This window comes from Sarcophilus harrisii, chromosome 4, assembly GCF_902635505.1.
Source record: "Sarcophilus harrisii chromosome 4, mSarHar1.11, whole genome shotgun sequence".
NCBI lineage: Eukaryota > Metazoa > Chordata > Mammalia > Dasyuromorphia > Dasyuridae > Sarcophilus > Sarcophilus harrisii.
The window spans coordinates 442,205,735-442,218,691 of record NC_045429.1 but is presented as its reverse complement, the minus strand read 5'-3'; the positions used below and the strand labels follow the sequence as shown (position 1 = coordinate 442,218,691).

At 43.5% G+C, this 12,957-nt stretch overlaps 1 protein-coding gene across 1 annotated transcript in view; it reads right to left on the bottom strand.

The window, feature by feature from the left end:
* Window positions 1–12,957, bottom strand: part of LOC100918039 (S-adenosyl-L-methionine-dependent tRNA 4-demethylwyosine synthase TYW1) — a 207,548-nt gene that overhangs the window by 154,994 nt on the left and 39,597 nt on the right. Inside the window, exon 8 of the mRNA XM_012549824.3 lies at window positions 6,562–6,661. Coding sequence (XP_012405278.1) covers window positions 6,562–6,661 — 100 coding nt within the window. The remainder of the gene's footprint in view (window positions 1–6,561; window positions 6,662–12,957) is intronic.

Below are 12,957 nucleotides of genomic sequence, written 5' to 3'. Positions count from 1 at the left end.
TCGTACTATCGCCTGCGAGCTAAATGACCTAATCCACATGTAGGTCAAGGTTCACAGTTAGAAACGACAAACGTAAATCCTCATTTCAAATTCTCTTCTTGAGAATTCTGCATCTTTTTGGCTGACTTCTTGTCAGATCGTATTAGATCATCACTGTTTTCATCCTGCAACATGGCTAAGGAGGACCTTGTGTGTGTCCCACCATCTTTTTCCTCACTTGTAGTCACCTTATTATCTTCAAGCTAAGGCTTCTTTGCAGCAATCATTTGAAACTACCAGGCCATTCCATAGGGTTGCATAGAAACCAGATAACTTCCTCTTTAACTCTTCTTTATCAGCAATAAATTGTGATGTATTGAAACAGAGCTGAAAGCGAGCCAACAGGTAAAGGTGCCCTTGCCAACTCCCAGTTTTCCCTTCAAATACATCATCTGACTTAGAGACCCCATCAGGATTCACATGTTAAATTTCAGTAAAGTTCAATTTCTTTTTTCTCTTAGACCGAAAAATACAGAAAACAAAATTTGAATATTTTCTTCCCAAATTGCAACGGATTATGTTGTGTCCCATGAGATGTGTCCAGTCCACTGTGGCCTCTCCAGCACCTGTCCCTGGGTCCTTTCTGTGGAGTTTCTCCTCCCTCTTGGACCCCGTCTGTCTATGGCCCCCACTGCTTGTTTCCTAAAGACGAGTGTACCAGGGCCATCATTTTCACTAAGCATTTCTCTGCCAGGTTTTAACAGGTTGTCCTTCATCTCTGAGGCTCAAGCGTGGTCTTAAAATGCCGACGGCAGTGTACACGGCTACAGATGCCAATTCTCAAAATGTTCAGCCTCTCCCAACACTGAGCCTTCCCCCAACATGCAGAAGCCTCCACTTCCCCAGCTGCTGCTATGTCTCCTCACCCAGCTGCCGTGTGAACAACGCTGTTTGCTGGTGGTACAAATCTAAATCTTATTTATACATTTTTAGCTTGAAGGACCCAACTACTAGAGTGTGGGAAACTTTCAGCAACTGTTAGACACACGGAATCTGCGAGGCAGGGACCGAGTATATTCTGAGGACCAGTGACTGGTGGGCCTTGGCAAGGTGACCTCCACAAAGGTGGGCTGTAGAAGGGTCTTCTCAAGACCCTTGCAAGATTTCCTGAAGTGTAATATTGCTGATTCTCCACAAACCGGGCTTGTAGAGGGTTGGAACTCTGGAGAAGTATACTGGAAACAAAGTGTTAACTCAGTGGAATTGATGAGATAATAGTTCTCTAGTTCACATATATTCAGTATGCTGTAATGATGTAATCGTAATAGAGTATTTAAACTGGAGACAAAGTCAGACTCAGAGGGAGACTTGTTGAGACTGGCAGACTGCTGGAGGAGACCAGGGCAGACTGAGTCAGACTGTGACAGACACAGACTGTAAAGGAGACAATAAAGACTCTAGACTCTATTCCTGTCCATTCTGGTGGTGTCTATCCTGCTGAGACTAAGGCCCATCCAGAGGCCCAGACATTACACAGGCTTACAGTTCAAGCTTTCCCAAGCCACTTTCTTACTTCAAAATAATATTAAGTCTATGAAAACCAAGGACTTCCTACCCTCCATCATCATCCTGATCTATAACTGGCCACTGCACCCAGGTGACTCTGAAGGGGAAAGTGAGGCAGGTGACTTTGCCTGGCCCTTCCTCACTTCAACCCAATTCACCTGCCCATCATGGCATCCACTCCCTGACATCAAGGTCCTCTTCAAGAATGAAGGACAAACCAGTTGATGATTTTGTATGAAGAGAGCCATCTACAACCAGAGAGAGGACTGTGGGGACTGAATGTGGATCACAACATAACATTTTTACTCTTTTTGTGGTTGTTCACTTGCATTTTATTTTCTTTCTCATTTGTTTTTCCTTTTTGATGACTTCTTGTGCAGCAAGATAATTATATAAATATGTATACATATATTGGATTTAACATATATTTTAACATGTTTAACATATACTGAATTGCTTGCCAACCGGGGAGAGGGAGGGGAAAGGAGGGGAAAATTTGGAACACAAGGGTCAATGTTGAAAAATTATCCATGCATATGTTTTGAAAATAAAAAGCTTTAAAAAAAAAAAAAGATGAAAAATGAAGGGCAAACAACAATAACAACATACTATTGGGTAAGAAGGTTGAGGAAAAATTCTCTAGATTTTCCGAAACAGTATCCTAAATCACCCAGTTGCAAAGGAAAAGTCATAATGTACTTAATTAAAGCCTAGATTTACTGAATGAAAGAATCAGAGCAAGTTGAAAAATGTGGGGTTATTGGAACAATCCATTATTACGGCTGCTAGTAGTAATGATTCACTTGTTGTTCCCAGCACATCTGCTGCTCTTGCAGAAGGTTCCAGGCTACCAGTAACATCTTTGGTGGCATTTATCCTTCCAGTACCCCTATGAGATAGGAATTGGAAAGGGCTTAGCCAGCCTCTGCAACAGAAGGCAGATCTGTATCCTCACCACCTTCCTCACACTTGGTCTAGGACGTAGCTTTTGTTCACCTCAATATCTTCTTAGGACTCCTGGAAAAAGGCAGGAGGACATGCATCTAAGTGAGCAGGAAAGATGGTGCCTTCTTGTCGGTGGGCTCAGCTCTGGCAAACTTCCTGCCCTTTCTTCCAGCCCCCTCTCCTGAATAACCACTGTGGGTATAACAAAGGGGGCCTAATAAAAGCAGTCATCTTATTAGCATCCGCTGACACCCATTAGAACGAGTCTTTGTCAGACGTGAAGATTGGGAGGCAATGAAATCTTGTTCCTTTTAAATTATTTGAGGGAAAAACTCCTGGCATAAAGAAAATTAAATCTTTTCCTTCCAAATGCAAGTTCTAAGTAGTTGAAGCCAGAAAAGGCCTAAGTTTAATTTCCAAATCAGAGTTTCCTCTGGCCCTCTTCTCTCCACTTCACTCTCCAGTCACCACTGAGTATTTCCAGGCGTGGTCCGGCATCAACAAGGCCTCGAGCCTTCAGCACCCGCGCCCACCCCAAGAGATGGCCATTTTCCCCAGGACCCTGACTCTTAGGTCATGGACCAAACCAGCCAGCAGCCAAGGCGCTCAGTACCTTCAGCAGAAACAGCCACTCTCGAAACAGCTTCTTTCAGTAAGCACCGAAGGGCCTTGCCCGAGTCTGCACTGTAGGTTCACTGTAAACGCTGCTCAGAAACTTGCCCTGGGAAACTGTCTCCCAGAGGTCTGGGCAGCATCGGGTCTCATTTAAATTGTTGTAATATCACCAGCACTAAGTTGCTGAAATCAATATTGAGCTTACCTACTTTCCCATAAATGAGATCAATTTTCTTGGAGAGTGTAAATCATTAGTATGAAGTCAAAAAGCCAATGGGTGAAGGTCAGTCAAAGGCCCAACATCCCCAAGAACTGCAAGGTTAACTTCTGAGGCCTTTTATCTGCCTAATTGTGCCCTCAGGGATCTCACTGAAAAGGAGAGAAAGTTCAAGTTTGCAGGGACTGGCTGAAGAAGAATCAGCTGCAGCATCTTTTCTGACTGGGAACCTGTTTTCTACCTCCAACTCAATAATTTTGGGAAGTATGTGGTTAATTTTTATATTTATTATTTATATTATATCAGAGCTTATATGCTATACATTGAGTACACACCAATCATGATATCACTAGGAAACCATTATTTGTTGTAGGATTAAATCAATTCTAAACTAGATTTAATCACTGTCTCCTCAATCCCACTTACTTAGCAGCTTGTAATAATCCTAACATCTCCCGCTTTCTTCCGAATATATATAAAAAATATACCTTTTGACCCAGCAGTGTCTCTACTGGGGCCTGTATCCCAAAGAGATCGTAAAGGAAGGAACAGGATCCTCATGTGCAAAAATGTTTGTGGCAGCCCTCTTTGGGGTGGCCAGAAACTGGAAACTGAGTAGATGCCCATCAGCTGGGAAATGGCTGAATAAATTGTGGCATATGAATGTTAAGGAATATTATTGTTCTATATGAAATGACCAACAGGATGATTTCAGAGAGGCCTGGAGAGACCTGATGCTGAGTGAAATGAGCAGAACCAGGAGATCATTGTTCATGGCAACAAGATTGTGTGATGATCAGCTGTGATGGTTCTTCTTAACAATGCAGTGATTCAAGGAGATTCCAATAGACTTGGGATAGAAAATGCCAATCTCATCCAAAGAGAGAACTACAGAGACTGAATGTGGATCCAAGCAAAGTACTTTCACCATTTTTGTTTCTTTGTCTTTGTTTTTCATGTTTTTTTCCCCTTTTTAGTCAGATTTTTCTTGCACAACATGACAAATATGGAAATATGTTTTTAAAAATTACACATGTTTAATCAACATCAGATTGCTTGTTGTCTTGGGGAGAGGGAGAGGTAAGGGAGAGAAGGAGAAAAATTTAGAACACAATCTTACAAAAAAGAATGTTGAAAATTATCTTTACATGTATTTGGGAAAATAAAATACTATTGGGGGGTGGGTGGGTGGGTAAAGAGAAAGTATGTGGTTATTTTGAAGCAAAAAGTCTTCAGTCCAGTTTACTGTCCCACTGGGTCTATGGAGGCCCACAGTAACTTAAAACCTATTAACAAGTAAACATTTATCAAGTACCTATTGTTTGCTAGACACTGGGAATAAAAAAGCAAACAGGCAATTACCTGGTGTCAAAAATCTTACATTTTAACAGGGGAGACAACAGCACACAAATCTAGTTTTCCAATACACATTGTTGAGATTCTCTTTTGTTTTATTAAGGAAAACCATCCCTTATGGACCCCAAGAGTCGCTAAGAGTCCAAGTCTCATCAAGAAAGTGTCCTTGAGTTCTCAAAAGTCATATCAGCAAAGCACAGGCCAGAGAAGCTTTAAGTGAGCATTCAGGGATGCCCGACTATATGTCTGCTCCCCAAGCTAAATTCAAAGGCCTATCACCAGAAGATCAGGCACCTATGGCAGAGTTCTACCCCAGCAATTCCACACCCCCTAAGGCATAGAACCCCATCAGTACAACCACAAACCTTCCCGAGGATTTCATTAACTACTGAGATATAATTACTGCAGTAAGGGGGGAGGGGCAGCCTGGACTCAGAATGGCCTGGGCTCAAGTGACCCCCTGGACTGAGAGTCCAGGCCGGTCCTCCAATCTCTGAGTACCACAAGGCAGATCTCTAAGATTACATCACAGAAAAGTCACCTATCCACTGAGGAATTAGGGGTTTCCCCCCAAGAATTCCTTAAACAGATGAACTCTAGATTTTAGAGGAATTAGGGGAATGTTTTTATTCGGTTGTTTTCAGTCATGTTTGACTCTTTGTGAGTCTGTTTTCTTGGTAGTTTTAGGGGGTTTGGGTAGAGATATTGAACGGGTGACCATGACCTTCTTCAGCTCATTTGACAGATGGAAAAAACTGAGGCAAAGTGGATAAAGTTACTCTCTCAGGGTCACATAATTACTAAGTGTCTGAGGACAGAGTTGAACTCATGAAAATGAGTCTTCCTGACTCCAGACCCTACACTCTATCCACTTTGCCACCCAACTGCCCTTAGGGATACAGAGGTGGGACCAACTATAAAACAAGGAGACTGGATTGATTCAAAAAGGAAAATTGGTTCTAATGACTTCTCAAGTCCCTTGGAGCTCAGTCAGGTCTCCTATGATCCTCAGTCCAATCCACATTAAAAAGCAAATGTGTCTGTTTTGAACAGTAGGCAGAAGTGATTCCTATAATGGGGAAAAGAACAAAAGGGAGGATGGAGGAAAGGATGAGGATTCAGTCCATTAGTGGCCAAGTTAAAACAACATCAGCTTAGAGCATGTCAGTGCTGATAATAATGCAATAATTTAAATTGGACTTGAAGAGTAGGCACTGCACACAGGTAGCTTCCCAGGGCACTATACTGAACTTCACTTTCAAAGTTTCAGGAACAGCATCTAGTGAGTGGCTAGAAATACTTGGAGAAAGGCAAAAGAAAGGCTGATCAAAGGACTCTGAAATCCACCTCCAGCCAGCGCTCTAAAACATGCTCCTGAGAAGGGCTGAGCTGCGTTTCTTAAATGGATCATCTTCAAGGTGCATTTGAATTCATTCGCCCTTTTGAAATAAATTTCAGTATTGAAATACCCTATCCTTAAAATCTATGACAGAGAAATTTAAGTAAGAAAGAGATTACCAGAAATAAATGAGCTGAGACTTAAAGGCACGTCGCATCAGGAGGATCCTAAGAAGGAGAAGCCAGAGAAGAACTCGGGACCTCCTGTCCCAAAATGTGCACCATACTCAGGACAGATAAGCAGACAAGGCCAGGGTGTCCAGGGCACAAGTTGGGGATAGGGGAGGGGAGGGCACTGAGGGCCAAAGTCTGGGCACAAGAGGAGGGGAGTGGGAGTCGCCCATCCCCTGGAGCTGTTGAACCAGCTCAAGGATACAGGAGTAAATAAAGACCTGCTTCCTCCTCCTGTTCCTCTCATGGAGGTGAGCCCCAAGTCAGCAAGCTGCAAAAGAATGTCATCTACCAAAATCCACAGAGATTTTCACCTTGTTTGGAAAGGGCCTCTCGCAGAGCTGGAGTGATCATCTCTCGCCTTTCACCAGCTCCATTCTTCCCCAGTTGCATGTCCTGCTGCTCCCTCTCTTTCTAAATTAAAAAAAGAAGGCAGTTCAGTATCTCCCCCAGCATCCCAATGAAAGTCCATCCCCACTCCTGAGCCACCCATCTGTCTCCTCTCCAGAGTCATCCCCTTTCCAGAAATACCAGAACAGACCAAGCCTCCCCTTTTAGCCTAGCATCCAAGCCCTCTCCCATCAGCCTCCACCTACCTTCCCACCTCTCTCCCATCTCAGGCCTATACAATTCTATAATGTTCCTCCCTCCAGTCTAGGGCCTTTCCCATTTCCTGGGCCTAAAATGCCTCCCTAGCCTTCCCCCTTGATATTCAAAGCTCAGCTCAAATGCTATCTCCTCCAGTCAGCTCATTCTCAACACTTGGCCCAGTTTAAAAAACCTTCTCCTGTAATGTCCGGACTAGCTTTCTGGAGGTTCTCCGGACAGGCCTTGGTCTCAGCAGGATGGACAACATGAGGATAGTCAAGAATCGAGTCTAGAGTCTTTATTGTCTCCTTCATAGTCTGTTCACTTTGGGCCCCAACAGTTCAGACTGTTCACATGTCCCCAGTTCTCTCAGCCCTTAAATACCCTATTACAATTACAGCATACTGAGTATGTGTGGACTAGAGAACCATTACATCACCATGCTAAGTATATGTAAACTACAGAACCATCATCTCATCAGTCACATTGAGTTAACACCTTGTTGTAAGTATCCTTGCTTCAAGTTTATTGCTCCAGAGTTCCTCCTCTTAATTATCCTAATCTCATAAACAAATTAATGTCGTCTCTGTGGCCCTGGGGGACTCATCTCTCCCTCTAGATTCTAGATGTATCTTTGTGGGAGAGCTTCAGTTAGAGAATTAACAAGCATTCATTAAGCACCTACGATGTTCCCGGTATTTTATTAAGCACCAGTGCAACAAAGAAAGACAAAATTGTGGCTGCCCCCATGAAGCTCATGGTGTAAAGAGAAACAGCCTGTAATTACTAGCTACAAACCAGCCACAGACAGGATTAATTCAAGGTGGTCAAGGAGGGAAGGCCCAAAACTTTAAGGAGACTTGGGAAAAGCTTCTTGAAGAAGGGGGGAGTTTAGGTGGGACTCAAAGGAAGCGAGGAGGGGGAAATGGGGCAGGAGGACACGTATTTTGGGCTGGCAGACAGCCAGTGAAAATGCCCAAGCAAGAGATGGCCCGGCTTGTTGGAGCAAGGCAAGGAGGCCACGATCCCCGGGTGCTAGAGGAAGGAAGAAGAGTGGAAGGGGGGACAGGTTGTGAAGGGCTTGAAAGCCAAACAGGCCAGACAGAAGAGGGAACTCCTGTCATTAACTGAAGGGGGTAGAGGGTCTGGGGCAGAGCTGGGCTCAGGGAGCTTGGCTGGGCTGGGCATAGGATGCCCTGTGGGGCAGAGACACTGGAGTCCAGGTGTGAGGGGAGAGCAGGCATCAGAGGCCAAACAGGACCACCAAGGGACAGGACATGGAGGGAGAGAGAGGAGAGGATGGCGAGCAGAGTGTGAGCTGGCTGTCCTGGACAAACGGAGAAGTGGGAAAGAGGGGAAAGCTCACGAGGATGGTTTCAGAAGTCTCTGGGGGAAGGGAGGGCTGAGGCTGCTGGGATTATCCCCAGCTCACAGCCGAGAAGACCAATCCTGCTCCCCCAAACATGCTCCTCCCGTTTCTCCTCCTCTTAAAACCCTCCCCAGGGACCCCTTCCATGTAGCCTCACTCACTCTCCACCTGAGGAAGGGATTTCTCTTCCTCAAATATTGCTGTCGCGTTCTTTGGAGGTTTCTCATAGGATTTGGAGCTGGAGGAAACCCTTGCAATCACCTAGCTTGACCCCCTCATTTTACAGGCAGGGAAACTGAGGCCCAGAGCAGTGACACAGGCAGTAGGGCTGAAGCTGGTTGTCATTTAGGCAGCTGATGGCTTCTTGCCGCTTCATCCAGAAACCAAGAATCGAAGCTGGAGGCAACTGGGGCAGCTACCTGGTCCAACCCATACAGAAGGAAAGCGCAGGCCTTTGCCCTTGTCTCATTCTACTTTGTGGAGCCTTGTTCACACGTCCTGTCCCCGTGTATAAACTTTGAACACTGGGAGCAAGGACTAGAGCTGTGGGTCAGTGCTTTGGAGATCTCCAGCAGCAAGCCAGTGCCTTGCCCATCAGAGGTGTTTAATAAACATTTGCGGAACATTATCATGAAGAATAATTAGCAACTGTCATTACTAAATAGTTAATAAAAGTTGGCACTTATATCATACTTTAAAGTTTACAAAGTGCTTTAGAAACATTTTATCTTCACAGGGGTTACGGACGCTACTATTGCATAGATATTTACATATTTTATAGATTTCTAGATGAGGAAACTGAGGCAGAAGTTAACTGATTTGTTTGAGGCCGATCTGCATTCGGGTCTTCCCGACTCCAGGCCCAAGACTCTGCACACTGTGCTGTCAGACACCCAAGTGAAAAGCTCTCGCCTTCTGAAGAGCGCCATTTCCACATACAACTGGAGCAATTAATTAAGTTATTATCCTGGCTCTTTAAAATGCCACTGGAAAATCCTGAGCCCAGAGGCAGGAAGGCCGATCCCTGAGAAGCTCTCTGCCATGCCAAATCATCTGTCTCCCTCTAAAAGGTCCTGCAGAACAGCAGTGCTGCTGGAGGGACCCTTTCATCCCTCTCATCTCTCATTTGATCTCCATCCCATCCTAGGAGATGAAGAACAAAAGATCACCTCACACTGAAGGTCAGAGAAGCCAGAAAGTCATCCAGCCCAGGAGGGGAAGAGTCACAGCTGGCGCGGCGACTGGAGTGCCAAGATGCCAGGCACCTCTTGCCCGAGCTGAGAGCCGGGCCAACCATCCTCGGAATGACATTGGCCCTGTGCTAGGAAGTGATTCCAGGCCTGGGCCCTCTGCCCCAGGGGTCTCACTGTGAGAGGTACAGGGGTTAAAACGCCAAGTTGCCAGTCCTGCCTATTTGACCCTGGAGGAACTTGCTACCTCTGGGCTTTGGCTTCTTGAAATGTAAAATGGACGTTAGTCCTGATGAATGAATGAATAAAAGAAAGAAAGAAAAAGCATTTATTTATGCCTTTGCTACATGTTTTCTGTGTCTTTCACTGTACTAAGCACCAAAGCCAAGTAAAGTGGTCCCTGACCTCCTGGGGCTTATAGCTCAATCATGGGAAGAGAGTGGAAGGGGAGGGCTGGGGGGACTCTGGGCGTCCCAACCACATCACCACAGCATCACAGCACAGCGGGGTTAGGAAGACAGGAAAACACATCACGAGGACTGGACCCTCAGCAGCCACCAGGCAGACACCCATTGGCTAGGGCAAAAGGCAGCTCATCAAGACCACCAGACGTGCTCTAAGAGATGACACTGGGCAAAAACAAAGCACTGACCCACAGCTAACACCCTATACCAAGATAAGGTCGGAACGGGTTCATGATTTAAACACAATGATATTATAAGCAACTAGAAGAACATAAGATAGTTTATCTCTCAGACCTATGGAGGAAGAAGGAATTTGTGGCCAAAGAAGAACTAGAGATCACTACTGATCACAAAATAGGTAAAGTTGATTACATTGAGTTTAAAAGTTTTTGTACAAACAAAACTAATGCAGACAGATCAGAAGGGAAGCAAACTGGGAAAACATTTTTACAATCAAAGGTTCTGATAAAGGCCTCATTTCTAAAATAAATAAAGAACTAACTCAAATTTATAAGAATTCAAACTATTCTCCAAATGATAAATGGTCAAAGGACATGAACAGACAATTTTCAGATGAAGAAATTGAAACTATTTGTAGTCATATGAAAAGGAGCTCCAAATCACTATTGATCAGAGAAATGCAAGTTAAGACAACTCTGAGATACCACTACACACCTGTCAGATTGGCTAAAATGACAGGAAAAGATAATGATGAATGTTGGAGGTGGGAAAACTGGGTCACTGATGCATTGTTGGTGGAACTGTGAACGGATTCAACCATTCTGGAGAGTAGTTTGTAACTATGCCCAAAGCACTATCAAACTGCATACCCTTTGATCCAGCAGTGTCTCTACTGAACTTGTATCCCAGCTTGTATCCCAAAGACATTCTTAAAGGAAAGGAAAGGAATCTGTATGTGCAAAAATGTTTGTGGCAGCCCTTTTTGTAGTGGCTAGAAACTGGAAACTGAGCGAATGCCCATCAGTTGGAGAATGGCTGAATAAGTTATGGAATACGAATGTTAGGGAATATTTATTGTTCTATAAGAAATGACCAGCAGGATGATTTCAGAAAGACCTGGAGAGACTTACATAAACTGATGCTAAGTGAAGTGAGCAGAATCAGGAGATTGTTGTAAAAGGCAACAGCAGGATTATAAGATAATCAATTCTGATGGAAGTGTGCCCTCTTCCACAATGAGATGATTCAGACCAGTTCCAATGGTCCTGTGATGGAGAGAGCCATCTATCTACATGCAGAGAGAAGACTATGGGGACTAAATGTGGTTCACAACATAGCATTTTCACTCTCTCTATTATTGTTTACTTGCATTTTATTTTCTTTCTCATTTTTTTCCTTTTGATTTGATTTTTCTTGTACAGCAAAATAATTGTATAAATATGTATACATATATTGGATTTAACACAGATTTTATCATGTTTAACATATATTGGAGTACTTGCTATCTAGGGGAGAGGGTGGGGAAAAGGGGAGAAAATTGAAACACAAGGTTTTGCAAGGGTTAATATTGAAGAATTATCTGTGCATGTTTTGAAAATAAAAAGCCTTAATAAAAAAATAAATAAATAAGAGTTGACACTGAGAAGTTAAGATCCACATGAGCTAATGTACAACGAGATTACCAGAACCATGACAACGCCCTCAGCACTTGACAGTGACAACTGGAAAAGAATCCAAATGGAAGGCCAGGAAATTACAGCACCCATGCCTGGTCCCAGAGGGACGGAGGCAGCAAGTATGGAAGGGAAATTCAACAGTTAATGTCACACTTGCAAACACGTAGTTTTCCTTCTTGGCTTTGCTCCCCTCCTCCCATCATCCTGCATCTTTGCTATAAGGGACAACATTCAGGGAAGCAACAAGGAAGAAGGAGACATACCAGTAAAAGTGTTTGGTGCAAAAATAGAAGATGCCATTGGGGTGAAATTTATTTTAAATAAAAGTATATACATAAGTAAAGTTGTCAAGTCAAGATCAAACTCAAGACCAAATAAAGTCTTGAGTCCAGAGAGGAACACCCTGCAAACCATTCTTCTGTAAAAACTACATCAGTTGATTGTTGGAGGGGATGCGGGAAAACTGGGACATTGATGCATTGTTGGTGGAGTTGTGAACAAATCCAACCATTCTGGAGAGTAGTTTGAAACCATGTTCAAAAAGTTATCAAACTGTGCATACCCTTTGATCCAGCAGTGTTACTACTGGGCTTATATCCCAAAGAGATTATAAAGAAGGGAAAGGGACCTGTATGTGCACGAATGTTTGTGGCAGCCCTCTTTGTAGTGGCTAGAAACTGGAAACTGAATGGATGTCCATCAGTTGGAGAATGGCTGAATAAATTGTGGTATATGAATATTATGGAATATTACTGTTCTGTAATAAATGTTGAACAGAATGATTTCAGAAAGGCCTGGAGAGATTTACATGAACTGATGCCGAGTGAAATGAACAGGACCAGATCATTATATACTTCAACAACAATACTATATGATGACCAGTTCTGATGGACCTGGCCATCCTCAGCAAGATCAACCAAAGCATTTCCAATGGAGTAGTAATGAACTGAACCAGCTACGCCCAGAGAAAGAACTCTGGGTGATGACTAAAAACCATTACATTGAACTCCCAATCCCTATATTTATGCCCACCTGCATTTTTGATTTCCTTCACAAGCTAATTGTACAATATTTCAGAGTCTGATTCTTTTTGTACAGCAAAATAACGGTTTGGTCATGTATACTTATTGTGTATCTAATTTATATTTTAATATATTTAACATCTACTGGTCATCCTGCCATCTGAGGGAGGGGGTAGGGAGTAAGAGGTGAAAAATTGGAACAAGAGGTTTGACAATTGTTAATGCTGTAAAGTTACCCATGCATATATCCTGTAAATAAAAGGCTATTAAATAAAATTTAAAAAAAAAAAAACTACATCAGTTCACACTGATCAAGAGAAAAAAGAATGAAATTCAGAGTTTGTTTCCTGCCCCATCTTCCAGGCATTTTTTTTGAGTGACTCCCTCAGGAAAGCAGGGGAAGTGAAAATGCACAGGAGATGGGGAGCCAGGGTTGTGAA